The sequence below is a fragment of the Colletotrichum paranaense genome (assembly GCF_030867605.1).
Source record: "Colletotrichum paranaense strain IMI 384185 chromosome Unknown Scaffold_1.1, whole genome shotgun sequence".
NCBI classification, from domain to species: domain Eukaryota; kingdom Fungi; phylum Ascomycota; class Sordariomycetes; order Glomerellales; family Glomerellaceae; genus Colletotrichum; species Colletotrichum paranaense.
This window is the reverse complement of record NW_026848959.1, coordinates 4,474,709-4,501,788: the sequence shown is the minus strand read 5'-3', so window position 1 is coordinate 4,501,788 and position 27,080 is coordinate 4,474,709. Positions and strand designations below refer to the sequence as shown.

General features: G+C 51.8%; 10 protein-coding genes across 10 annotated transcripts; 5 read left to right on the top strand and 5 right to left on the bottom strand.

The window, feature by feature from the left end:
• Window positions 1–174: 174 nt before the first annotated feature.
• On the bottom strand, window positions 175–1,624 carry CPAR01_01561 (uncharacterized protein; the record flags this gene model as incomplete). The annotated part of the gene is made up of 3 exons (XM_060485850.1): window positions 175–610; window positions 668–1,383; window positions 1,556–1,624. 3 exons carry the CDS (start codon window positions 1,622–1,624, stop codon window positions 175–177), a joined length of 1,221 nt encoding a protein of 406 aa, XP_060356707.1.
• A 1,157-nt stretch (window positions 1,625–2,781) lies between these two features.
• Window positions 2,782–3,829, top strand: CPAR01_01560 (RTM1; the record flags this gene model as incomplete). The annotated part of the gene is made up of 3 exons (XM_060485849.1): window positions 2,782–2,962; window positions 3,040–3,291; window positions 3,357–3,829. 3 exons carry the CDS (start codon window positions 2,782–2,784, stop codon window positions 3,827–3,829), a joined length of 906 nt encoding a protein of 301 aa, XP_060356706.1.
• A 1,189-nt stretch (window positions 3,830–5,018) lies between these two features.
• CPAR01_01559 (uncharacterized protein) lies at window positions 5,019–6,599 on the top strand (the record flags this gene model as incomplete). Its single annotated transcript, XM_060485848.1, has 2 exons — window positions 5,019–5,947; window positions 5,999–6,599. 2 exons carry the CDS (start codon window positions 5,019–5,021, stop codon window positions 6,597–6,599), a joined length of 1,530 nt encoding a protein of 509 aa, XP_060356705.1.
• Window positions 6,600–7,412: 813 nt separating this feature from the next.
• CPAR01_01558 (GTP-binding protein YchF) lies at window positions 7,413–9,161 on the top strand (the record flags this gene model as incomplete). Its single annotated transcript, XM_060485847.1, has 9 exons — window positions 7,413–7,625; window positions 7,722–7,882; window positions 7,955–8,016; window positions 8,078–8,113; window positions 8,165–8,271; window positions 8,349–8,712; window positions 8,766–8,971; window positions 9,038–9,074; window positions 9,142–9,161. 9 exons carry the CDS (start codon window positions 7,413–7,415, stop codon window positions 9,159–9,161), a joined length of 1,206 nt encoding a protein of 401 aa, XP_060356704.1.
• Window positions 9,162–9,658: 497 nt separating this feature from the next.
• CPAR01_01557 (argininosuccinate synthase) lies at window positions 9,659–12,504 on the bottom strand (the record flags this gene model as incomplete). Its single annotated transcript, XM_060485846.1, has 25 exons — window positions 9,659–9,697; window positions 9,755–9,793; window positions 9,853–9,984; window positions 10,044–10,069; window positions 10,128–10,318; window positions 10,372–10,388; window positions 10,457–10,692; window positions 10,743–10,755; window positions 10,819–10,859; window positions 10,910–10,946; window positions 11,024–11,049; window positions 11,105–11,158; window positions 11,215–11,234; window positions 11,302–11,312; window positions 11,367–11,391; window positions 11,447–11,507; window positions 11,555–11,585; window positions 11,651–11,675; window positions 11,727–11,764; window positions 11,834–11,856; window positions 11,940–11,963; window positions 12,015–12,046; window positions 12,117–12,128; window positions 12,185–12,238; window positions 12,473–12,504. The coding sequence occupies 25 exons, from the start codon at window positions 12,502–12,504 to the stop codon at window positions 9,659–9,661; spliced, it is 1,239 nt and encodes a 412-aa protein (XP_060356703.1).
• Window positions 12,505–16,638: 4,134 nt separating this feature from the next.
• CPAR01_01556 (uncharacterized protein) lies at window positions 16,639–17,124 on the bottom strand (the record flags this gene model as incomplete). Its single annotated transcript, XM_060485845.1, has 1 exon — window positions 16,639–17,124. One exon carries the CDS (start codon window positions 17,122–17,124, stop codon window positions 16,639–16,641), a length of 486 nt encoding a protein of 161 aa, XP_060356702.1.
• A 349-nt stretch (window positions 17,125–17,473) lies between these two features.
• Window positions 17,474–18,185, bottom strand: CPAR01_01555 (uncharacterized protein; the record flags this gene model as incomplete). Its single annotated transcript, XM_060485844.1, has 2 exons — window positions 17,474–17,649; window positions 17,771–18,185. 2 exons carry the CDS (start codon window positions 18,183–18,185, stop codon window positions 17,474–17,476), a joined length of 591 nt encoding a protein of 196 aa, XP_060356701.1.
• Window positions 18,186–18,637: 452 nt separating this feature from the next.
• CPAR01_01554 (uncharacterized protein) lies at window positions 18,638–19,461 on the bottom strand (the record flags this gene model as incomplete). Its single annotated transcript, XM_060485843.1, has 2 exons — window positions 18,638–19,190; window positions 19,250–19,461. Coding segments are annotated over 2 exons (765 nt in total), but the record flags the coding sequence as incomplete, so codon positions are not given.
• Window positions 19,462–21,629: 2,168 nt separating this feature from the next.
• Window positions 21,630–24,025, top strand: CPAR01_01553 (uncharacterized protein; the record flags this gene model as incomplete). Its single annotated transcript, XM_060485842.1, has 4 exons — window positions 21,630–21,669; window positions 21,816–22,258; window positions 22,574–22,818; window positions 22,951–24,025. 4 exons carry the CDS (start codon window positions 21,630–21,632, stop codon window positions 24,023–24,025), a joined length of 1,803 nt encoding a protein of 600 aa, XP_060356699.1.
• Window positions 24,026–26,636: 2,611 nt separating this feature from the next.
• On the top strand, window positions 26,637–27,063 carry CPAR01_01552 (uncharacterized protein; the record flags this gene model as incomplete). The annotated part of the gene is made up of 2 exons (XM_060485841.1): window positions 26,637–26,772; window positions 26,930–27,063. The coding sequence occupies 2 exons, from the start codon at window positions 26,637–26,639 to the stop codon at window positions 27,061–27,063; spliced, it is 270 nt and encodes an 89-aa protein (XP_060356698.1).
• Window positions 27,064–27,080: the final 17 nt, after the last annotated feature.

Below are 27,080 nucleotides of genomic sequence, written 5' to 3'. Positions count from 1 at the left end.
GAGACGCTTAGATTAACTACTTTGTGCCATTGTGGCACTGAAGAGATCAGGGGATCAACGCTGGTCAAACTCAATCGCATCGAGACATTGAGAGCTAGTCAACTACCATCGAATTCGAGATGGCGTCAACGTCTTTAGAATAGATATGCTTGCAGGCAATCAAAGAACATTCAGTTAAATATGCGCATAGAACTCGTACACCTGCTTCCGAGGCCACCTGGCAGCCTCCAATAACACAGGATGTCCCGCCAATTGCGCATCAACCATGGCAAACAACCTCTTCGACCACCCCCGCAGGAACCAAAACGTCGGCTCGAGCACACACAAGAACACGGAAAAGTACGCCAACAGAACTAGACTGTATGGGTTCAGGGCGTGTATGTCGGCCATGATGTTCTCCGAGATGACGTACGGCCAGAAGAGAATCATGCCGACCTCGAGATTTGCGCCGGCATGCGCCATGAGATAGACTGCCTTTTCGAGCTCTCTTACGGCTGTCACGTACTCTTCGCGCGCGCTGTCGTGGAGGTTTTCTGTGTAAAAGTCTAAGAGGCCTTGGATTGCTTCGAAGACGTCGGGTGGGAGTGGGGAGTTGTGGAGGGGTGGGAGCCTGTTTAGTCTGTTAGTCTTGGGAATAAGAATTTCTTGATGGCCGGTGTCGACGCACTTATATGATGGATCACTCGGGTCGATGGTCCATATTCCTGTCGCCATTGGCGCAAATTCTGTCCTTACAATTTTTGTCTGATATGGTTCGAGGATCGCACGAATCCCTCGCACAAAGATGAAGACACCCATGATATCCGGCTCGGAGTCGAGGTCCTGCCCCATCCGCACGGGCAACGAAGCGACGTAGAAGACGACGAGCGACGCGAAGCAGAAGAATGGCTTCCAGTTTGTGTCGTTAACGGTGTGAAGCTGCGTTCGGAAGCCCTCGAGGCCTGCAGTCTGATGTGACGTCGCGAGGTCGAGGTACTTGTCCCGCGCCGAGGGTATCAAATACGCCTTGTGCAGCGCCGCGATGGTGAGAATGCCGTGCATGACAAAGGGGCAGTCGTAGCCGATTTCCGGCATGGTGACGCGCCAGACGTGTTGCATATCCGGGCGGACGGAGAGGGTGTTTGCGGTGACGAGTGTGAAGTGGTGCATCAGCTCAAGGCCGTGGCCCCAGTGGCCGATGGAGGGGGCGGGAGAATGGAGTCTGTCATGGTCGATGGCGGCGTCTAGGAAGTTGTAGGGTGCTTCTGGGCTGAGGCCGTTGACGGATGGTGTTGTTGTTGATCTTTGGGGGGTGATGTTTGCTGGTGAGGTCTGTGATGATGAGAGACTGCATGGGATGCCGTGTCTTGAGCAGTTGAAGCAGGACGGGTATGCTTCATCGCACTGGGTAAGTTCAAACTATCAGCAAACGAACCACAGATGAAAGGACGTCCTTATCCGATTGCAGGCTAGGTTGATTGGGTCCAAATCTAAATCCCTGACCGCGTGTTCGGTACGCGGCAGCCAAGTTAGGGTAGGTAGATGAGGGAGGGAGGGCTGTCAGTGTGTCACCTACCTTGACTTTCCTCCGCTTACAGTCCCTACAGCCAGTGCGGGACTTGGTATGGGAACGACGGGTTGCCATTGGATAGGAAGATTGGGCAACGGACGAGGGATGACCGTTCCGTCTCAGATCCTATGTTGATGCAAGAAAATTTCCGCGTGTAAGGTGACAATACCTTAGGTCTTTGTGATGGGTGGGTGTACGAGGGTGCGAGCGGATCTCACGCCTACAGAAGTTTTTTCAGACTGGAACCGACTACATAAAACGCAGACAGCACCTCAGTCAAATCAAGCGTGCAGAAGGGAGAGATAGGAGAGAGTACGAACACGCGGGTTTTGGCCATAGAGAATAAGAATAAAGAAGGTCGATGGAAGATTGTGGACACGGGGTAATCCGCCAGCCGACGGCTTTACAGTTGTCAGTCAGAGTTCGATGTGGTTGCGAAGCAGAGATGCGGGAATACGAAGCGAGCAATGCGAATACTCGCAATTGCGGAGCCCCGCTCCTTAGTAAAGTGGATCTTCCGGCGCTTGACATGCACGGCCCACCGTTCCCGGGTGCCCAAAAGCGTCCGGATCCCGGCGTCTTTCGTCAGCCCCTGCGCCCGGTAGGGACACCAAGTCGTACTGGGACAATCGTGATTGGCCCCGTATTCAATACATCTTTGTACGGCCGGGTCAAGCCCACTGTCCAAATTTCTTCGAGAATTCCTTACAGCAGATTTGACTGAGGAGAGACAAACACTCGGGACGCAGAGAGGGGCGCAGTGATACTCGCATCCCAGGCAGACAGAATACAGAAGCACTACTGGCCGGTAGACCCTAAGATTGGCGAACGGTGCGCCAAGGGTCCCTCTAACTTGCCGTTTGTGAGCTGTACTGGTATCTTTTGCGTGGCTGAGTCTAAGGGGGTGGAATACGATTGAACCGATTTGTTTATTGGATGAACCACACAACGTGGACCATTGCCGTCCTAAAGCGAAAAGCACATAAGCATAATCCGTTTCGCTGCCTTGAACCTTGAGATAGTCCCATCATCATACCTTCTTTACCTAGAACGACACTCAGCGAGCGGAACAGCCTGCATCGAAGTCCCAGGAACGCTCCTTTCGATTTCATCTGGATCTTCCCCGACCCTCTTTTCCTTGAACAGCCAGCTGCTGTACTTCTATCGATCCATAGTCAACAACCGAAAGGCTCCTCTCCATCTCGTTCTGGTAAAGTGCCACGATCGCAAACATGGCACGAGGCTGTACTCCCGACTATGTCAACGCCGAATGGTCGTTCTACCGTTTCGAGCCTTCCACGGCAGCGGCGGTGTTCTTCTGCGTCGTCTTTGTTCTCACTACTGGTCTTCACATCTTCCAACTCATCAGAACCAAGACATGGTACATGACGGCCTTCGTCATCGGTGGACTGTGTAAGTGCTCTGAAGAGAACATCATGTCCGTCCCTTGCCTATGGCCTGATCATGAGCTTACACCATTCTCCGTACAGGTGAAGTGGTTGGATACGCTGCAAGAGCGCAAAACACGACACAAGAGCCCGGATGCTGGACTCTCGGCCCCTACATCATCCAGAATGTCCTTCTCCTCATCGCTCCGGCCCTCATGGCAGCCTCCATCTACATGATCCTAGGTCGCATCATCATGTTGACCGACGGAGAGAGCCATGCCTTGATTAAGAGACGCTTTCTGACCAAGGTCTTCGTTTCTGGAGACGTCCTTTCGCTCCTAATGCAGTCCAGTGGTATGTGCATTTGCCCTTTGGGGCCAATCTGTAGTAGTCGGCCATCACTAACGCGCGTGGTACAGGTGGTGGTATGATGGCGTCCGGCGCAAGCATGATGGATATTGGCGAGAAGGTCATCATCGTCGGCCTCTTCATTCAGCTCGCCGTCTTTGGCTTCTTCATCGTCGTGGCCGCCCTCTTCCACCGCAGGATGTTGCTAGTTCCGACCGCAAAGTCTCACCAGCCCGAGATCCGCTGGCGCTACTACCTCCTGACGCTCTACGTCACCAGCGTTCTGATCTGGGTGCGCAGTGTCTTCCGAGTCATCGAGTACCTGGAGGGCAATAAGGGCCACCTGATGACCAACGAAGCGTACGTCTACGTCTTTGACGCGACGCTCATGTTCCTCGTCATGGTGTGGATGAACTGGTTCCACCCGAGCGAGATCGGTCTCCTGCTTCGCGGCGAGCCACCCATCAAGAACGGTCTCGAGCTCGTGATGATGAACAGAAAGTTTGGAAAGATCCAGAACGAGAACAGCAGCATGAGCGCTTAGGGAATCGATCGAGAAGAAGCTCTCAGGACTTGGGGCCGGATACTTGGTAGGCGCGGAGGAAGGCGTTTGGTTTCAGAGAGCCTTTCAGGATAGACTGCATCTGTACATTCAGTTAGTACTTTTCTGGGATGGCCCAGGCCATGCCCATTGTTTGAAGCATTTCATTTGTTGGAAATAGAGGTTGTTTGGAAAAGGCCGATGGGACTCCCGCGACGGAAGACGCGATCGAGAATGCAGCAGGATGACAGCAGCCATACATTTGTAGTTAATATCGATTCTAGATGGAGAGCGTGTCTCATTCTTGGGTATGGCTTTGCATGTGAAGATTCAGACATTCCAGAGCCATGATGACGAGGTTGACAAAGTTGATGTTCTGGGTAAGTAGGTAATGCGACAGAACGCCTAACGCAATGGAAGAAGTCCAGGGGCTCGGGGTGTCTTATCGTTATCTGAGCTCAAAGCTGATAAGATAAGATACGCGAGGCGAACGCACAGGTCAGTGACCTTCCACGGCGGGGCGGACGATCTGCAGGAAGGGCGCCCGGAGCCGAATAAAGGCATGATCGGCGGCATCAACCCCGCATAAGCTTGCTGATACGTTGGAGCTCCAGCGGGCCTCAAGGTGCGGCTGCCGCCTACCTCAGCAATCAACCTCTCCTGTCGAGTCACCCAAGGTGCCAACCTGAGGTGACTACGGAGTAAGGTCATCTTTCTAACCGCTTCATTCCCTCTCGCCTGGACGCAGAAACGATTGAGGGCGTTTGTCATCTTACAGCATCAACAGCAGCGCAATAACCATCAACCTGAGGCCCGACGACTGCCTTATCTGCCCTGCCTTTCGCAAGCCGTCGGCATCAGGCTGCACCTACCTGAGGCTCTATCCGGCAGCCCCATCCGCGTCACCTCCACGTCTCGCATCGTCTCACCGGCATTAGTAACAGCATTCTGCTTCCGTCAACCTCTCTTTTTTACGAACACGACATAGCTTGGATGCATGCGCACCGTCTCAATACTCTCGTCGTCAAGTATTAGGTAGTTAAAGTGCCACTTCCCTCAATGTCTCATCTCGCCGTCCTGTTTATCAGTTGCTAACATTTCGAAGCACATTTTGTAGCTGACCGATACCATTACTCTCTACGTTCGATTCGCTAGCAAGACAAGCCGATCCTAATACGATCCCGAATACATGATGGCCGGACCCCAAAGCCCAGCCAAGCAGGGGTTGGAAGAGTGGGAGGAGATTGCCGACGACTACTCTGTCGTGTCACTCTCATCCGATGACGAGGACGGTAGTGCCCCTCTCACAACGACGACCACAGCCAACAAGCCATCTCCGACTGTTGGAACGCTAAAGAATGCCGCTGCCGGTCCTTTGGCGACTGAAGACGCGAGCTCCTCTCGCCTGACTTCTGCCAAGCAAGCCTCTGGTTCAACAGCAGCAGTAAGCAGCGACCAGCCACCAAGGCGAGACCTCCTAGATTTGCTTGGGAACTCCCTCCTACCCAATGAGGCCATTCAGCCAATCTGGAGTTCATACCAGACTAAGCAGCAAACTCCAACGCCGCCACTGAAACTAAGCAACGGCAAGGAAATCGAGGGGTTGAATCGAGATATCGGCCGCCTAACAATGGGCAACGAGGACGCCGACGAGGCTGAGTCATCGAGTAAACCAGAAGGCACCTTGGGCGAAACCCTGGACTTGGACGACTCCTCGATGAATCCTACCATCATCAGCCAGAAGCTAGAGTCTCTTGGCGAATACCTCCTTGACACATTCAATCGGACCAGCAAGGAGTTGACTGGCTTTGACAAGGCGCCGGCTATCGCCAACAGTTGTCAAGCCCTCATGGCGAACATCAATGATCTTCGTCCCATACTCGCTGATTATGCGTCTCAGTGGGACGCGAATGTTGAGAAGGAAATTCCCCTCGATCCCAGTGTCACGCTCTGGATGGATTCTTTGCGTACTGTTCTTGCAAGGCTTCGGAGAAAAGCCAGAGCCTGGCCGCAGCATCCGGTAAGCGAAGAGGCAAGGATCCGTGCGAGCTTGAACAAGTATGCTGCTGCACTGGACAAGCAGGACAAGCAGATGCAAGAGTTTCTGCCCATTATACAAGCGTAAGTCATCGTCTCCCGGCATCGTCGTCCTCGTCACTAATTGTTATCAAGCGACTTCAACACCTACCGGACACAGGATATGCAATTTCCGGTAGAAAACACGGAAGATTCCGCCAACAGCCCTGGACGTTCAGGCCGTATACCGACACGTCCCACGTCTCGTCTTGCCCAAGTTCGAGACGCTCTGTACACACTCAAGGACCAAGTTCAAAATACGATTCATGTCCTCGCTATCAGCCACCACTTCCTTCCCCAGACTGCCTCCGAGACTGCTGTAGCTGTTGTTCAGTGCCTGAGGTCTACTGTCAACGCCGCGTCCCTCGCCCTGACCAACAACGGCTCGGAATGGCTCGAGAGTGACTCTGGTAGAGCTCATATTGGGTTGCTGTCCCATGCCGAGTTCAGCAATCTGGACCCCGCGATGCTGCGGGACTACGCAGCGCGACTGAAGCAGATCTGCGACCTCGTATCCGACCCGAATAGTCATCAGCGTTGGACTGAGGAGATGATTAAGGACCATTATATCTACATGTTGGTTGAACAGGAGCAACTTGATGCTCTCCATAACATCGCCTCTGCACTCGAGGAGATGTTGCTGCCACAACACATGAAGACCAAGACCGAGTTTGATGATTTCTTGAAGGAGATGTAATGATTTCGCAACAGGAGGCAACAGAACCATGTGGACTACAGATTTATGACATGGAACAGCGGGCTGGCATTGGGAACTATGAGCGCAGCTTTGAGCGGGAACGCAATGATTTTCAGGATTGGATGGCGTCATGAATGGCGGGTTTTGATGAACAGCGAAACAAGATGGACACGGAAGCTTCCACATGAACTTGACAGAATGTATTGTTCCTTCAGCCGTATGACTCGATAAAGTCTTGAGTATCAATGGCGCAACTCTCCTGTGTGAAACACAGTTTCCCTCACATATCCATGAAGGCTTTTGCCTTATCTTGAAGTACTTGGGATTTACCATATCTCCGGCTTCTGCTTCGTGATGGTGGTGATAACGACACCATTTGAACGCGTAGAATAGAGCTACTTGTCTAGGTCACCTCTTACCGTCGATAATTGTGAATGGTCCAAAACTTATTGTCATGTAGCTTATCATCATTAAAAAAATGCTGGTGTTTCAACGTTTGAATAGAGAAGCCCTGTACAGGTTCACTGTCAAGCTTAAAGGGCTTAGAGCAGCACGTGGGGCGGTTATTTTGGTCATTTTCCCCAGACGCCGATTCCGCACGAGCCGCCTTCCAGAAAAGGACCCCTAAAACTGCATCTTCCTTAACCCTTGTTCTTAAGTGGGCCTAAACTGGAATAATCAGGCCATTTTCCAAAAAGTTTGCCCGCAGAATCTGTCTTTTTTCAACTCTCAAAAGGAAGAATTCTGGTAGAAATTTCATTTTCTTTGGTTCTGTTTTGATCAAGTCCAGTCAGCCCCGTCAAATTAGTCGCCATGCCTCCGAAAAAGATTGAAGTTGTCAAGGACAATGTCGTGGCGTTTGGCAGGGTCAGCAAGAACCTCAAGATGGGGTGCGTCGGCCTGCCCAACGTGGGCAAGTCGAGTCTGTTCAACCTCTTGACCGAGCAGAGCGCCGCTGCGGAGAATTACCCCTTTTGTACGATTGAGCCCAACGAGGCGAGATGTGCTGTTCCCGACGCTCGATATGTAAGTTGGGAGTCGAGATACGAAAAGATTGCCTATCAAAAAGGGGCACCTACCTTAATTGAATATGTGGCTGAAACGTGGGCATTGTCTGTGTAGGACTTTTTGTGTGACCTCTGGAAGCCGCCTTCCATGTACCCCGCGTATCTGCAGGTCACCGACATTGCTGGCTTGATCAAGGGTGCTTCGACGGGAGCGGGACTTGGAAATGCTTTCTTGTCTCATATCCAGGCTGTTGATGGCATGTTCCACATTGTCAGGTACTGTAATTATCATCTGTGACTGGAATGCTACATCTTGATGAGCTGTGACTGACTTGGGTTGTGTAATAGAGCATTTGACAACGACGAGGTTTTGCACGTGGATGACTCGGTTGATCCCGTCCGTGACTTGGGTTAGTCCATGCAACTCTGACACGTCTCTCAGGTTGAGGAAACTGACTGGACCGTTCCAAGAAACCATTCAGAACGAGCTTTGCAAGAAGGATCTTGGTATGTACTTTTCCCTAGAAATTTGGCTCACTCGGCTTACATCCATCTTAGACATTCTTGCCAAGACCATCGTCGCCGAGGAACTGATCGTCAAGAAGGCAGGAGGCAAGTACAAGATGCTGCCCCTCTTCACAGAGACAACGACAAAGATCCAAGCTGTAAGTCCAAACTTTCCAGGCTCGAATCTCCAGCCGTTTCGACCACGTAACATAAGTTACTTACACACGTAAACCAGATGCTAGAGAAGAACACCCCAGTCCGCGACGGAAGCTGGACCCCCGCCGAAATCGCCCTCATCAACGAAAAGATGTCCCTCATCACCACCAAGCCCGTCATCTACCTCGTCAACCTGACAATGAAGGACTACCTCCGCCAAAAGAGCAAGTACCTCCCGTCCATCGCCAAGTGGGTCACCGAGCACGGCGGCGTCCCGCGCGACATCATCCCCTTCTCCGTCGAGTTCGAGGAGAAGCTGCACAGCTTGAAAGACGACCCGGCCGCGCGGGAGGAGTTCCTCAAGGAGAGCAAGGTCAAGTCCAAGTTGGATAAGATTGTGACGGAAGGCTTCACGAAGCTTGGATTGCAGTATTACTTCACTGGTACGTGTACTCTTTTTGCTGGCTCTGGGTGACCATACTAAACTTTCTATCAGCGGGTGAGAAGGAGATCAGATGTTGGACGATTCCGAGAAATTGCCTTGCTCCGCAAGCTGCCGGCGCCATCCACAGCGACTTTGAGAGGGGCTTCATCAAGGCTGAAGTCGTTGCCTACCAAGACTTCCACGACCTATGCGAGGGCGGCAAGTCCATGGGTCCCATCAAGGCTGCTGGCAAGTACCGCCAGGAAGGAAAGTCATATGTGAGTTATACCTGGTTTACTTCCCAAAAGGCTGGCACACGCTGACACTCTTTTCTCTGCTTATAGGTTGTTCAAGATGGTGATATTATTCATTTCCAATTCAGTAAGTTGAAAACTGGTCAAGTACGGTTAGTGATGATCTGAAGAGTGCTGACTACGTGTCTTTTTAGACGTTGGAAACAAGAAATAGAGTTTCTTCATTGAAGTTTGTGGGCAATAGAGGTTTAGGTAAACGAGTTCGGCTACTAGTTGGTTATTCTCTCAGCTTAAAATGTTTCTATAGACTCTGGAGATACCATTGCAACTGTCCATTCGATGTCCCTGTATCTCTTAGGTTACCATAATCCTGAGATTGACCTGTCTATGTGAAGTACTCTCGCGCGCCAATTCAATCCTGGCCGCCTTAGCGGTCTATGACCTTTGCTCCCTCTCATATGATACGAGATTGGTCCCTTCCTAGCATCCTAGGCACTGGTGAAAGCAGATTCCGAACTATGGACAAGGTTGTGTTCACAAAATGAGATATGTATGTTGAACGAAATATCACGGCGTCGTGGCAAGGTGAGTCACATTGATCAGAAAGAGAATCCCTGTATTGTTACGATCGACCCTCCAGATCTACAATGACCTGTCGGCCTGAGCATAGAAATGATCGAGATGCATTTTCCGAATTCAAACGTCTTCTCCTTAGAACTTGAGACCGGCCTCGGCCTTCTGGAGACCGAACTATGGGATCATTAGCTATTGAACACAAAAAGTGCGACGCATTTGTTTGACACGTACCTTCTTGAGACGGATGGCGTTGATGGTGATGAAGCCAGACTGTCGCATCTCGTTAGTATACAAGTTTCTTCGATCGATTCTGAGGATGGTCTTCTTACGGTCTCGGAGGGGTCGAAGGTGGTGAGAGAGTCCATGGAAGCATCCTCCTCGGAGTAGAGCTTCTCGTCGGACTTGCGACCCAGGCAGTAAGCGTTGCCCTTGTACAGGCGGAGGCGGACCTCGCCGTTGACCTAGAAAGATCACTGTCAGCTACCACACAATCACCTTAAGAGGATTGAATTCTCCATACACGCTGCTGGGAGTGGTCAAGGGACGCTGTCGACGCGGTTAGCTTTCGGCTGTTCTCATCAATTGTGGGTAATCTTGGACTTACGCTGCAAGAACTCGCGCTCAGGGCTGAAGTAAGAGCCGTTGTACAGGCACTCCGACCATTGCTTGGACAGCAAGTCGCGGTAGGCGCGAACTTTACCATCCAGGACGAGACCCTCGAGGGAAATGTGAGCCAGACGAAGGATAGTCATGGCGGGAGAGTCGTAGCAGCCACGGCTCTTCAGGCCGATCATGCTGATGTCCAAGTCAGTTTGAGTTTCATCATCAAGGAGAGCAGTTTTCTGTACCGGTTCTCGACGATATCCTACGTCTAGTGTTAGTTCACACATTCTTCAAGCAGCGTGGTAAAGTTTGAGGAGTGAAAAAACTCACAATGCGGCCGACGGCGTGCTCCTTGCCAATAGCGTTGAGCAGGGCGAAGAGCTCGACATCGTCGGTGGCAGTCTGCTGAGGAGTGACGACCTTGACGGGAATACCCTTGTCAAAGTGAATGGTGATGTCGAGGGGGGTATCGGGAGCCTTCAGGGGGGAGACAGTCTTGGTCCACATGTCCTCGGGAGGGGTGACATCGGGGTCCTCGAGCATGCCAGCCTCGTACGAGCAGTGGGCTTTTCATGTCAGCAGAAGTACTTTTTTCTTCCGAGATGGGGTGAAATACCGAAGTTGTCATCCTATGTCTAGTCAGCATGTGGCCGTAAGTCCTGGGAGTTGGTGAAGGAAGGGGAATTTCTTACCATAGAGTACGGCTTAGCCTTGGTGCTGGTGACGGGGATGCCTGAACAATGTTTTAGTAAATAATCAACGAGATGAGCAAAGCTAGCTTACCCTTCTCAGCCGCGTAGTCAAGGAGGTCGTTGCGTCCCTGTAGCGCAAAGACGTCAGCGGCGATACTCGCAACAAAATGCGAGTTCAGCTAGAATAGCGACACCAAAGACTTACCTGGAAGCGGTTGAAGAAGGTAGGGTCTGGACAAGTTCGTTAGTCAGGAAAAGGTTACTACATAGACATTGGTTTACGTACCACGCCACGGGGCAATGACCTTGATCTCGGGGTTGATTGTGTAGAAAGCAAGCTCTGTTTCCCGTTAGTATTGAAGGGTCAATTGTCGATGAACAGGCCAGCAGTCTTACCGAAACGAACTTGGTCGTTACTGTTCAACAATGTCAGCAGTCAGGCTCACGCGAGACACATGCTTCCAAAAACGCTCGATAACTTACCCCTTGCCGGTCTGCGAGCAGAGTTAGCCAAGAGTGAAAAGGAGTTGGATTTGTCCATTACTTACGCAGCCGTGGGAAACGAATTGGCAGCTTGCGATATCATGTCAGTTCAATCCTCCCAAATGGGATGTCCAGTTCAGCTCACCCAGTGGCGGCGGCAGCCTTCATCTGACCCCGGGCAATGATGGGGCGGGCCAGACTGGTACCTGCGGAGATGAGCATTTGAATGTCTTCGGTCGCTAAATAAGCTTACCAAGAAGGTACTGGTCCTCGTAGATGGCGTTCTACAATGGGAAGGTGGTCGTGAGCCAATTGGCATGGTTGAAGCTGTACATCCGGTTTTACTTACGCACTGAACAGCCTTCCAGCAGATCCTGAAATGATGTTAGCCGTGTAGCATTCACATGGATTCCATGATTACTCACTCCTCAACGAACTCGCGCTTGAGATCGTCAATGATCATCTAGGATAGCTTGTTAGTGACGGTCTTCAGGATGCGTGGTGGCAGCTTGTGAATATAATGTTCACATACCTTCTCAGCACCGATCTGAAGAGCTGTTTGGTTGACAGCATTAGCTCACTGGATCGAATGGTTCCATGCCTAGATATATCGATGGGAGCGGGGGTTTGCAACGAACCCTTCTGCTCAACAGCAGCCCAGTCTAGTATTCGGTTAGCTTTGGCGTAGAAATACAGAGCACATGGCTACTCACCCTCTTCCTGTCCAACATTGGCGAGGTAGCAGCTGTTTCCATGTTAGACTGGCAGTCATCCAAACTGACGCCTGCCATTACAGACGGCCGAGAAGCACATACACAACGGAGTATCTGAATACCAAGTTAGCTTTGACTTGCCAAACGTCCGTCTTAGGTCAATGACTTACCCCTGCTCCAAGAGCCAGGCCAGAATAGTGCTGGTATCAAGACCACCTGAGTAGCTATAAAGTATTGATTAGCATCAATCTCCATTATTGTTCCTTCCTCCATGCCACTATATCTCTAAGAAATATTCCAGCCATCATGTGGCTGAAGATCATTGTGGCTCAACGAGGCACGTGATAGCCAAAAACCTTGTCCGGCAGAACTTCGCTCCACAAAACTTTTGGGACCGACTTTCGCAGGGCCAGGCGCGCGGCCCTTGAAATTGGAGGAAGGAGGGGCAGAACACTTACGCCAAGCAGACCTTTCCCTTCTCGCCGGCCATTTTGTCAATGATGTTATAGGGGGTTTGGGGGGAATCAATTGAGGTTTTGCGGAACAGAGGAAGTTTGCGTCGAAGCAATTGACCGGATGAAGAGCTGGAAAGATTGTTGTTGGTACTTCTGAGAAAAAAAAGTAAAAGAGGTGAGTGACGGCATGGGCCAATTAATTCTGTGTGAGTCAATGGGAGGTGGGATGGGCAGCGCTGTTTGGCGGGGGGGAGAATTAGCGGCACTAAGTTTTTCCTGGGTATCTTATCTGTGGAGTCATAGGTCCCGGTCCCCGTCCCGATGTCGGGTCACCTTTCCAGCTGTGACCACACTCCAGTTGTCAACGCCCTTTAGGTCTGGTCAGCATGTGGAGCCCCGGAATGAGATCCACTCGTCGGCACAGGATAAACCCATCGGGCATTTCGAGATACCAGGGCAGGCCTGCGTGCAGCTCATCTGCTCCGACTTCTTGACGTGTGGAAGCGTGGGGCGGTGAGCGATGCGGCCGCACTAGCAGCTGATTGTTGAGAGCACACTTTGGGCCTCGTCGGTCACGCCGTTCCTGAGTGTCTGCCCTACTCAATTTGACTGCCGCAAGGCCATCCGTGGCTCAAGCATAAGTTCTGGCCCTGCCGTGAAAGAATGGCTTACAACATCATCAATGGTCTGCTTTTGAGCAGGTAGAATGTGGTCAGCATTGTTGCGACCCCCCCGCGATTATCTTCATTGTTGAGAGCCGGCGACAGTGGTGATGCCTGGGATCTGGGAGAAGACGAAGACTTCATCAGGCAGACTTAGAGTCGCCTGCCGCTGCCGCTATAGCTCGGAATCGTGGCAACGCTGAGAACAATCGGGGTCGAACCTAGAAGTGAAGTTGCACGGCACTTGTGTGGGAGTTCGATGGCACCCGGATCGTAGCTGCTCAGTCCCCAGCAGTATAGTCGGGGTTGCCCATGCCAATATCTTCCTTCTACCACTTCGAGACAATGACTCCGAGGAGTCCCTGAGAGCAGCTTTCCAAGTGAGCTGGCTGAAAGCACTAATGCCACATATGTCACTCACCAGCAATGTTCTTGAGATCAGACCACAGGAGGACCTCTGATGGCGAGAATGGGCATAACAAGAACAGCTGCTAGGCTATAAGTGAACAAACCGGATTGAGTTGTTTGTAGTAACATAGAAGTCAATCAGAGCTAATAGTCCCATGGATGATTTCAATTTGGTCACGGGTAAGAAAGTATGCGGCTCGTTACATGGCCGCCGCACGCCGAAGCACATTCGTCAGTTAGGGACCTGTCATCGGCCGTACTTCTCTTGAAGCCCAACTAAGGAAGGCTGGCAAGAATCATGAGATATAGCAGTCCGCTCATTTGGATAGAGTGAGACTCGAAAGGTTGTATCATCATCCAACATGTGTGGATAACTTCATAGTATTGCCGGTACATTTGCAAGTAATTCACTTACTACGGAGAATTATGAGGCATTCTTGAACTTTGGAACCTCCAGCATGGACTGAAGACAATGGATCTTGTAGTTTCAATAGTTCTTCGAGACCTGGAGCTTGACACCGGCCTCTACAGTTCGTCGAATAGTAAATTACGACAGGATCCGATAAATCGTATAGGTTTCTATCCAGATACGGTAGGGTTTACCAACCAAACTTCAAAAATGATTGACCTGAATCACTGAGTCAGTTCCAGTGCCCTTCGAGATTCAAATCATCGACCACTATTCAATCCGTATATGATTCCCATCTCCCAATGGGTAGTCTTCCGAAGTGCATTCCAGAGTCCCTGGCATGAACGTCTAGCAGTCATGCAGCTTTGAACGACTATCCATACTCCCATCTTTCAACTTGTCGAACAACATTATTTACTTCCCAAAATTTCCTAGTTTCCTTGCTCACTTGAAGTCATCTGATACTCGTAACCGCCTACTGGCTTCTTGCATTACCACATAGCACGACCTTGGTACAACTAAGCTGCAAGTCAAAGACTCTCAGACTTGTAGGTGCGTACCAGGTTCGTGTTCGCCCTCGAGGCACATAGTTCGGATACCTTCAGATGTAGAGTAACTAGAGTTGGGCATACCAGTTACCTTTTTCATCCGTTCACATTAACCGGACCCTTGACGGTTGCTTATCAGATCTACTTCCACTCCTCACCTAAATAGTCACTTACACAAAAAACACATTCCAACGGTGTATAGATTCGGAAAGAAAACAAAATCTTGGAATACCGGAGATGTATATTGAAATGTGTATTCGATCACAGCAAGATGGTATGTTCAATATAGGGAAATACATTAATTTCATACCGCAAAACCCTTCGATGGGATAATTAAATGACCCAGCCTTCTGACGTTCGCCTTTCTCAGATATGATGTACTCAGATTGATGTCATTCAAAGACCACGGAGATCAACCCGATCAATCATATCGATAGACCAAATCAAAGTCCTCATAAGTGGAAAACACCAACATTTCGAATTAATAATCTCCGTAACCCCCCCATGACTCTTGACACCTCCTGAACAAACATCACAATTCCGCCCCGCCCCCGCAACCTCCAGTCCACCAAAAATGGCGATTCCAGCAGCCGATCTACACCCCTCCGCCAAAGGCAGATCTTTTCTCTTTTCCTCAGCGGTTGCACTTTACTCGTGACCCGGAAGGGCGTCACGGATGGGCAGTACACAGTACCCAAAGTCCACGCTGGTCAATGCGGTGACCAGCTCCAGAGGGACATTGATGGCCGTACTTGCGCACATCACCCCTCCTCACTCGTGCTTCACGCCCGGCGGCGGGCTTGCCTGATACCCTCTTGATCGCTCGGAACTCATTCACTCTGCCGATACCACCAGGATGAGGGCTGGCACTCACTCCGAGATCCAGATATACCTGCGCCCACCGGTCTGGCGCTAAGTGCGGGCGCGCGTCGGCGGCACAGCAGGAAGAGAAAAGGGCATGATTCCCCCCTGTGACTTCACCATGCCATCATCGAACCCTCCCTACTTTGACACCAAATTTGAAGACGTGTTCATATCATGAAGAAGGCGAATGAAAGAAAAAACGCGCTCAATGGTTGATAGTGATTGTGAACCGCATAATGCGAAGTTGAAGTCTATATTCGTCCACGGCCACCCGGGCGTCTTGCCCCATTGCACAACATGTTGCGTGTGCAAAGGTTCCGCGATGCCTTGCAATTACATAGATATCAAGGTGGTCCACGACTCAGGCCGTGCTTCAGCCACTCACCACAGAGCGACAAGAAGATGTAACGAGAGGGCCGTACCCGCCTGCCGTGAAGTACTCCGGCAGCTGGGACGACTATGCACTCAAGCTGTGCGCCCCTGGCTGCTGATCAGCATTGTCAGGCAGCGGCATGGGGCAGCGCCACCTGTGATCTGAAGCGTAGGCCCTCGAAGCTTTCCAATCGCATGAAAAGTCTAGGATATTGCAGTGCCTTCCTTGACTTCAAGTCCTGTTTGAAGGTAGTCCGCGATTTTCAGCCCAACCACCAGAGCCTAAACTGTGGATCTCTGAGCCTGTGTAAGTTGGAGCCCAACCGGTGGATGAATGCGAGTAGGTAGAGCCTGCGCATTGTAATATCAAATTGAACATTCAAATAACATGGTGTCTGACTTCGAGTCGATCTTCAGACTACGATCCTTCAAGGCCTCGAAGCAGCAGATGAAACTTGAGTATCTTTGTTGCAGATATCGAGCCAGATTATGGATGCTACGTCCAGGCCCGTATCAGGAACCCGTTGGTCAGGAAACCCCAATGCTGATCTAAAGATCCTAGCAAGGTGCATTTTCCGGGGTAAGAAACAAGATGGCCCAGCCCGCCCTGACTATAATGACTTCATAGTGGACATTGCAGCCTCGGAATTTGTGGAAACTCACTTGTCTGCAGTGTTGTTCCAAAAGGTGCCGGGGCAAACGGTCCTATGGCTGAAGAGTTCTGCAACCCGCCGCAAATGGGTTCGGAGAGACTGCCGCAAAGGATGGTCTCGCGACGTCAGGATATACGTTGCCGCGGCTCAAGGAGGCAAGCGCCCGACTGGCTCGTCAACGTTGTGATTAAACGTCCACACTATTGTCGTGTTGCCATCCAAACGGTCGACTCAGGAGATGGTTCAAGGCCGTTTATTTCGAGACGCCGGTGGCCAATGGCGATGGAGTGATGATGTGACGTGCCACGTGCCCGATTGCAGCATTGTGCAGTCCGTCCTGCGGTCGCTGTTCTGCCACAGGCGTGGGGGCAAAAGGCATGACGTCAAAGGGGTGTTTCGCATCACTTTGGAGGTTTGGAGCGAGGCACATGAACGCAGCTGTATTGTCTCTTCGTAATTTCAACGCGCGTTTACAACGTCCAACCTGCATAGTTAGCAACAAGTAGGCTGCGCCAAGGGGTAGGCCTGTCCATTCGTCATGACGATCATCTCGGGACGGCGTTGGGCGCGCCGGGATGGTGAGCCCCATCTCGCTCTGATGATCGTGAATGCAGCATGTTCCACCAGCGACAGTCTCAAGGAGCAGGGCGGACCATGTAGCCGATTTGGGTTGTCTGAGTTTGACTTTGTAAGTCGCGTCAAGCGAGCTGAATAACAGGCGCGTCGTTGTTATCATCATCTCTCGAGCCTTGAAAACTCGGTATTAGGTTTGCATTAGAAACCCCCGTGGCCGCAATGTTGATCCCTTAGAACGCTCACTCTTCTATGATGTTTGCGCGTAGCTGTTGACTAAGCCAAAGCTGATGAGAAGCCACGTCCGACGACGAGGATTCGCCGAGACTTGTTGCTATCGATTTCAAGTTGTTGGGCCCATTGAATCCAATGCTGGCTTACCCGTCGCGAGATGTATCGCAGTGTGAACTGACCTCTGTTTGCCATACTCCCGAGGTATGTTTGGCTGAGAAAGCACAGCAGTTCGACTGGGATGGGACGAGATGTGGCTGGTACTGCAGAAAAGGGCTAGAAATCTAATTCGGCCAAAGCCGCGCCAAACATGGAGAGGTAAAATGTATGAATGACGACAGAATATGGCTCGTGCAGAGAAGTGGTCTGGACCAGTCCATTCGGCGCTCTGGCTTCAGGCCTTCTTGTTCTCGCCGTTTGCGGGTTTGTGATGCCACAAGCGCAATGAAGATATCTTTGGCTAGAGCGTCGAGTTTAGAATTAGTGAGATAACCTAACAAGTCTGTCAGGCTAGCTGAGGAGAAGCACGAGCTTTCCAGTGTCAAGTACGAGAGCTGAACGAGGTGTTGATGATGCCATACTCCCATCTGCCCTGCCTATGGTTGACCAATGAGTGCCAACATCGTCAGGGAAGCAGTTGAGCCTCAGTCTGAACATAGCAGACAGCTTATCACGATTCGTTGATAGCGAGCCATGTTGTGATATCACTGCTCGCACATGAGGCAGGCAGGTACCGGTAGGTATCTTCATTATCCTCATAGAAATGGGGCGGTACACACCGAGCTCGCGACTGAGACTCCCGCGTCGCGTGGATGACGGACGGGAGGCCGGGTGGTGTATCTGACTAGCCGATTTCCCGCATATCAATGAGAAATGGGTTGCCATAATTCCTAGGTACCTAGTTAGAGGAGGTAGGCTCAGTGACTGCGTAAGGAAAAGCGTCGTCAGTGAAATGGCAGTGGCGTGTGTGGCTTGCGCATCGTCGCCCATCATCATCTCGGAGGCATATGGTTAGTCGCGGGGTGACTCGGTGTGTGGATCCAGCGTGATATATGATTGGCTCAATCGGTAAACAGAACGGGCAATGCAAGCGGTACGGTGCGACAGTGACCCAGTGATGCGGGAAGATGCGAAGCGGAGACGAGACCAAGTAGCCTCAAATGGAGAATTGGCTGGAATCTAAGACAGGCTGGCGGTGTATCAGCGAGCAAATTCGACTACATGAATGGTGGAGGAGAAAGAGAGAGAAAAGTAGCGGCGGACCCCTGCAAAAGACATTGATGGTTGACGATGGTGACGATAATTTGGGAGTGAGCTTTTGGTGTTGCAGGTCAGACTGAGCGAGTGAGTAAGTAAGGTACTCTCCATGCTGAACGCTGGAGGGAGTACCCCCGGAGAGGAATGAATCATGGGCCCTGACTGGCCATGCCTTAATCTGGCCGGTGGCCTCAGGCAAAATGGCCGAATCCATATTTACCCCCCAATGATGCATCAGGGCGTCTGGTTCCAAAGATGCTATCCCTGCCAGAAGCGGGTATGACGATGAGGCAGACGTCATAATGGGGCCCCACGCCATCCAAGCGAGTGGAACAGGCTCCGATCCTGGATGGACACCATGGGACGGGTTGGATCACAGCCATGGGTTCAAGGTTGACCACGCCAACCGGGCCCTGCTTCTGGAGTCCTGGCACCTGGTTCTTCTGCGCCTGGGACTGGCAAGCCTGGCGTGTCGTGCGTGTCTGGCTGCAACCGGGTGCCCAAATCATGGAATTGGGAAACGTGGCGGCGGGAGGGCAGACGGGAAAATGTGAGTTTTGCATCTTGGATTCGCGCCCTCGTCTGACCCCAGCCCTTGTTCGGCCGGGGGCCATGGTGTACGATTGACCCAGATAGAGATGGGGGCAGCAGTGAGCTGTCGGATGTTTGTAGATGGTATTGCCAACTTCGAGAGTTCCCGAATGATGGATACCGGCTGATTGCCGTGATTGTGTCCGTATGTGTCTGAGTGACTGTCAATTCTGCCAGTAAATACACAGTGCCATGTCATGCATCATCCCAACTTAACGTCGCAAGTGGCCGACTCTAGCGTGTCCAGCGCCCCTGAACTCTGGTTCCTTGGCGCCGACGTAGCGTCGTTCGTGGTCGAGACACAGTTGGAGTCTGTTTGTCGAACTGTGTGTCTCTGTGTGCCGATTCTTGTCTTCAGTGCTGTGTCATCACTCGCCTGAACCTCGCCATCATAGAGAACATGGCTCAGCGTAGCAAATGTGCAGACTGTCCTGTATATAGTGAATCCCGCGGACAATCGACGAAAGAATCGGAGGGAGGCTTCTTGATGCCCCTTGCTGGGCACTTGCCATTCCCCTGTCCCATCTGAATCGCAATCTTGGATCTGGCGCTCCGTACATGGCGAATGGGTCCGGGGTTGGGATGGTGAGAGGGACGTTTTGAACCGAGTCGATTGGTTTGACTGCAAACATCATGAGAGTTGAGCTGAGAAGCTTAGATAAGATGTCTCCTCCTCCCAGTCGACGGGAGGCAGGAAGCAAGGAAGATGATGGATGGAACACCTCTGGAATGATTAGAAATCCCCAGGTACCTCCAGTGTACATGAGGTATCTGCGAAATCGACGCCGGCAGCAACGGAGAGCGAGTTGAGGAAAGTGTCTTTCATGATGCTGGCCGGAAAGGGAGAGAAGCCAAAGTAGCTCCTTCCCCCGTATGAGGCCTTCGTCGAGCATGGCAGGAATTCAGGACGTATCGAGGCGCCTTCCCCAAGCCATGCACGGTTACCTCAAGGCGCGTACGGAGTATACCTTACCCTCTCAGGTACCTCCAGGTAAGGTACATCTACACTGGCCAAGTACCAGGAAGCACCCCGCCTTGGCTCCTGCTGCTTTTTTTTCTTCTTTTCTTTGACGAGCAAAACACCACACAAAACAATCTCGCTGAGGGGAGAATATCTGGGAAGGAAGCATATGACTACCTTGCTTAGATACTTGTTTCATTGCGCTTTCCCAACCATATATCCATCACATCTGTCTATCTGTGTATTCTGTGCATTTAATCATCGTCCAGACCAAAGGTAAACTGACTGCAACGGGGAGACACATGATGAGGGAAGCACGAGAAGAGGAAAAAAGAAGCCCCTCCACGGGTGCCGTTGATGACTGATGCTCTTACCTTTTCTTTCCTTCAGCCTCTCACCTGACAAACCTCGGGTCGCTCTTCCTCTTGCACCTCCCGTCGCTACACTGATTCACGCTCGGCTGGTTCACCGAGGGTTCCAAAATAAAAGTAAGGCCCATCGACCTTTTACATCATCATCATCATCATCATCATCACCTTGCGCATCTATAGCTCCGACCGCAGCCTGTCTTTGCACACTGTCCAACTTGCGCGACCTTTCACACGCCCTCACTCCCGGCCTCTCACACACCTCGCTGGGCGAACAGCTACCTCATCTGACACTTGTCCACCAAACCTCTGTCATCATCATCGCTCAAATCCAGTCAACCGGGCCAGTCTACTGTCCGGTACGGTAGTCAGCCCGTCTCTGCGTGCCACTTCCGAAGACCAGGACGGAGCAACGCACACTCCCCCCTCTGCACTCTAGTGTCCTCGCCCACCCCAGAAATTCCAAGTCTTTGACTTCTCCCAACTTGTCGCACGGTACGTGCCGCAAAGTACCTCTACCCTGTTCGCACACCAAACTACCTTACGAAGGAGGTACCTTGCCTACCTACAGCGACTACTGGCAGAACACGCCGTCATCGTCTACCATTCTTCTTCGCCTGGCCCTGTCAACCTGAACCCAACCAACACCCCTCCCCGGCTCCAAATCCATACCTATTTCCCTCTTTCTACCTTGCTTTGGTGCGGCCCCTAGCGCCGTCTGCCCTTTTTCGCCCTTCCCTTTCGCTTGGTCCCCCGGCCTCTTCTAACCAAGACAAACGTGCTGCTGCTGCTGCCCGTCTTCCCGCCCGATCTCCAGCTGCCTGCTCCTCCAACTTCCGTCATCCGAGTCCACGTTGCCCCTCCGCCAACATCACCAACGCTCGCCGCAGTCCACAAATTCCTCTTCCTCGCAACAATTTCTCCCTTTCAGCCGCTGATTCCCCCTTCCCCCATTCACAAAGAAACAACCTTGCACCCGCTTCTGTCGACTCCGACATTTCCTCACTTCTCTCTTCTCGTGATACAACAATTCATTCCAACTTTGCCCAGGATTCAAAGTACCGCATCGCCCACCGAGCATATTCCCACGACTCGTGCTTTGCCGTCTCCGCATTACCAATCACACTCAAACATCGAACGTCCCCTCAACACGGGGCAGGTCGACCGATTCAGCCGCCGATTACTGCGACGTGTGCTGCGTAAACCTAACTTTGCGAATAACCTCACATAACGTCGTCCTCCGTAGCGGCCCAATCTAGCATCATGTCGACGATACAGCAGCTTAAGAACTTTATCCGACACGGTATGATGTCCCCTCTCTTCCCTTGCCTCGTCGGCGCACTGGGTTCTTTCACGATTCTAGTTGTTTGCTCATGTCGTGCCCCGATTCTCCTTGGCGACTTGAACACTCTCGTTGGCTACCAATTTGCTGACGCTATATATGTGTAGGAAAGCAAGCTCGAGCGAACAACGATGAGCCGGCAGCCAAGCAGTCCCCGCCGCCTAAGGCGCATGTAGGCGTATCAGAGCCTGCGTATGCCGCCGCACCACCTGCTCAGGCGATTCCCGAGGCGTACTCAGTTGCTGGCGATGGCCAGAACCGCGTCGCTCAGGCAAACCACGCAGCCGCCCACGCCGCCGAGCCGAACCAGTACAAGACGTCCAAGGCCGGCAAGAACATCGACAACACACACTTGGCCAAGCTTGTGGCCGAGGAGAACGAGAGCAGGAGTAAATTCCCGAGATATCCCGGCTTGGAGAGATGGGAATTGGTCGAAAAGATGGGCGACGGTGCCTTCAGCAACGTCTACCGCGCGCGCGATACTACTGGCGAGCACCCCGGCGAGTGTGCCATCAAGGTCGTTCGCAAGTATGAAATGAACAGTATGCAGGTGAGTTATTGCTTGGGTGGTTACGGCCGCGACCATGATTTTCTCGCTTTTTGTTCGCTGCGTTGTTGTTTTTGATTTGAGCCTTTTGGAGCATTCCCATACCAACCGAGGGTCGTGATTAGGGAAACAAGCATTTACATCCGGACTTCAAGAAGGTCCCCAAGGCTGCAGAGGTGCGAAAACTTTCTATATTTCATTTGTCTACTATTCGGGCCATTCTCACTTTTCGACACTTTCATGTTGTTCTACAGTCACTGTTATTTCGAGGATGGCCTTCCATTTGCTTGACGGACACGTTTGCTGACCTCAGCGTAGAGAGCAAACATCTTGAAAGAGGTCCAAATCATGCGACAGCTTGATCACCCGAACATCATCAAGCTGATTGATTTTTCCGAATCCCGGCAATATTACTACATCATTTTGGAGTTGGCGCCTGGTGGCGAGCTTTTCCACCAGATTGTTCGCCTCACGTACTTCAGCGAGGAACTTTCGAGGCACGTCATTGTGCAGGTTGCGCAGGCTTTGGAGTACTTGCACGAGGAGAGGGGCGTAGTTCATCGGTAAGTACGACACAGTTTGCTTGTCACCAGCCCACACCGATGAGATCGAGGCAGTGAGTGGTGGGAGCGCCGACTATGCATCTTTCCGTGACGTCATTCGGTCGTTCAGTTGACTAACGTGCAATGTCCCAGTGATATCAAGCCTGAAAACATCCTCTTCAGCCCGATCCCGGTCATTCCGTCCAAGAACCCCAAGCCTAAGCAGCCTGGCGATGAAGACAAGGTTGATGAGGGCGACTTCATCCCAGGCGTTGGTGCGGGTGGCATTGGCCAAATCAAGATCGCCGATTTTGGCCTGTCCAAGATCGTGTGGGATAACCAAACCATGACGCCCTGCGGCACTGTCGGATACACAGCTCCCGAAATTGTCAAGGATGAGCGCTACTCGAAGTCGGTCGACATGTGGGCATTGGGTTGTGTCCTCTACACGCTGCTTTGCGGTTTTCCTCCTTTCTACGACGAAAGCATCGAGGTGTTGACGGAGAAGGTTGCCAAGGGCCAGTACACTTTCTTGTCCCCTTGGTGGGATGATATTTCCAAATCTGCCCAAGACCTCATTTCCCACCTTCTCACCGTGGATCCTGAGAAGAGATACACCATCACTGAATTCCTCGCCCACCCTTGGATCAAGGGCTCTGGCCCAACGCCTCGTGACGAGAAGAAGACGCAGCCCGATATGCTGCGCGCGTTCGATGCCAACAGAATCAACGATGGCGATCGTCGCTACGACTTCCGTTCCCCCGGTGCGGTCAACTTGCGTGAAGTGTTTGACGTCGGATACGCTGTTCACAGGCAAGAGGAAGAGGCCAAGCGCCGGAAGCAAGTTGGCACCAAGGGCGGTGTTCCCGCTCGCTTCCTCAACAACCTTAACGAGGAATCAGAGGATGAAGATGCGGAAATGGCCGAGAACAAGGAGGCTGAATACGTCCACAAGCCATCGCAGGCGACACAAGCACTCGAGCAGAGCATGCGTAATGCCCAGATCAAGGATCAGCAAGAGCATCGCGGACGCGAGCGTGAGCGTCAAGCGCCTGCAGCGAACGAGAAGGGTTACGGCCAACACTCGGCAACTGTCACGGCTGCAGCTCGCCAACAGGTTAGAGACCGCAACAGACAGAAGGGTGCCTTTGAGCTCAGCCTTGACGGCGCCACATTGTTGGGAAGACGAAACAAGCAACCTCTCGCGGCAAGAGCTGGCGGCGCATAGGAGCCCCGTACTCCAAGCTGCACTCCTCCCGGGAGTGACGTCGAACTTGCGCGAAGCCCCAGCGCTACGAAGTAGACCTAGAAGGTGGCACTATGAACGGACCGTTGTGAAATTTCAGGCGTAAGGGTTACAGGGATGGCATATCTTGGTCGAGTGGCCGAGGACACTAGCGCAAATCATGATACGAACGTCGTGGATATCCAGGTTGTGTCTGTCAAAGTAGGGTTTTGTTTGTGATTTGTGTTTTCCGGGGAGGATTAGTTACGACACGTATCTCTATTATGCGGCATTATACATACATAGGCTCGGAGTTCATTGGCAACTGGGACCATAGTTTCTCATTGCGTAAACAATGAATGAGATTTGCAATTCAATTTTCATTTCAACTCTTTCAAAGATATCTCGTCCACTCGAGTGATGGTTTGGTAATGTGCTGTCTATGCGTCCAGGGAATTCGCGGCAACCACATGGTCGAGCTATCAAGTTATCAGACAATTTGGGTTCGTTGGATGCTTTTCACAACCTTTCGTGGCATCAAAAATACCATCTTCATCCTCGTTCTCGTATATTACTCCCCATGGCCTACAACACAACCGACCCGAAGGTTGATGGCTTGGGCCCACTCGAACGGGCACACTATGTCTCCGATAATCATCAATCCCAAGTATTCAGTGTTCCCCAAAGGCCATCAGCGCAAGGTCAAACCATGGTGACCTATACCGGGACAGCAGCGTGGTCTCACTCCGGGAAGGGGTGGACTCATGTCTAGCAGAGCAGGTACGGGGCGGCTGCTTTGTTCCTCGGGTTAGGTTGCTTCAGTATACCTGACAGATGCAGCTGTGGTCATGATAGGGAGGTACGTGACTGCACGGGCAAAAGTAAGTAGTACTTTCCCGTCGTGGCAGGTGGCATTCGGGGAATCATTGGGATGTTTTTCTGTGTTCCTGACGAAGAGGGCCGTTGCGGTCTGTGATGTTCTTTTCGATGCTTAAATCGTATGCTCGCTTGACTTCTTTTTCTCAGACCACTGGGGACTGGCCCCCGAGTTTCCAACTTCATCTCGTCCTCATCATACTGACTGCGACAGCTTCTTCTTCTTCTTGTTGTCGATGGAGTCTTTGCTTGGCGGTGAGCCATTCCTCGTGATTGTCCGACCCGGTTGTCGAATACTCTCTCCCTGGTATGATGGTGCTGTGAGGTTCCCCAAGTCGTCAAGGACTCAGACCTAGAGGATGTTCTGATGAGGGGCCAAGGAGGCTGTCGGAGCGAAAAATGAGCGAAGTATACCGTGTCGGAATCCTTTTCTAATGTGCGTATAAGCTGATCCTGTCGCATCCGTCTCCCCTATTGTAGTTGTCATCGTCGTCGTCGGGGGTGCTGTGTTGTTCCCCACGATGTCTGTTGTCCGCAATTGTGATTTGGATCGGTCTCGCTCAGGGCAGCTTCGCAACTTCAACACCAGGTCGTCAAGTTCTAGAACGCGTCACCGCATCGGATCAGTAATCTCAAGCACCAGGCCCAAAGCAGATCTTGCAGTGTGCCCTTCTTCTAGCTCCAGAGACAAAAAAGGTGATGGCCGATGGCCAGGACGGCACAGGCGCCTTCGACTATACTCCATCGACCCAGGACCATTCACAGCGATGTTGAGCCGCCGAGACATGATTCGCCAAGACGGCAGCCCTCACCCATGGCCGAATCTTTGCGAAGAGGAGAGAAAAGGTCAGCGGGACGGCCCGCTCACGGGATTCGATCCGGCGGGAGCGGAGCTCACCGCGTTTCTTGATGGGGAGGAGGGGTCGCTCGTGGGACCAGGGTCGGATCGGATCTAAGGGTCACGATCTCGGAGAGGCGCTTGCCTGCGGCCCCAGATGGCGCAATTATGGGGACCTTGGCGCGATGGCCGATGAATTGCGCAACGACAGCTCATCGAAGAGGCTCGGACTTTGACCGTATTCTTGGGATGACGAACAATTTGCGATCAAAATTGAGTCTTTGGCTTTCGAGAGAGCAATTTCGAGCCTGACGAACACCGTACTCAGAACTATCAAGAGTTCCACCTTGCAATGCCCTTGACCTTGCCTGGTTTCAAGTAATCGATTGAAGCTTAACGGGATCAAGGGGGGAAGGCCATATCGACAACAACCTTTCGAGACAGTTGTCTTCTCACGAATCTGACTTGACCACGCCATCTTAGTCTTCGAGGCCCAAGCCTACGACACGAGTTGAACAAACGTGTGGGCTTGCGATGTGGTGCCATATCATTCAACAAAAACGTGTCGGTATCAACTCTTCTGCTTTGAGAGATCCTTTCGAAGACGGTCTTTCCTTTCGAACATTTCGCGTCGTCGTTCGCGTTTCTAAAGTGTGTTTGAGTTGACAATTAGCTTTTGGTCCTCAATCCAATCAACGGCAACTCGTCTAGTTTGGCTCAAAAGAGTATACTGTATCGGCTTTTTTTTCTTTCGAATACACTTAACGATTGCAATCTGCAATGCCACGTCTTCCATTTCGAGCTATTAGCAGCAAAGAATCAGTTTGATCTGGTTGACTTTAGCGTATCAAAAAATCGGATTGTGCCAATTTCCATTCTTGTTGGAGTGCAAACGGCAAAATGCAACACAAAAAGCAGAACTGTGGCCAGACGGTGTCGACACAGTCACAACCCAAACTTGATACAGATACGGACAATAGACCTCTCAGCCAGACTGCCAGCTTCAAGGGACCTTCATTCAATATTTCGTCATTTGGTCAGACCATTCTGTCAAGTACAGAGATGTCAGAGACGTTGCCGACTGCAACTCGGTGTTGAGAACCTTGATGGCCTGCATTGATAAGGCCATTTTGGGAGTGTCTCAGGAACCCGGATGGCCAACCTTGATGGCCCAGCATCTCACACAAAATCAGTCTCCGCCATCGCCAATCCGCCAACCATCACCCGCGATGTTGCTGGAACTGAGCAAGATAGCCAGCGCATCCTCGAACTATGGACAGGTCAGGCGGCAGGCCACAGCATGTCGACGACTCGCAACGGATGCTGATGGACCGGGTGTTTTGA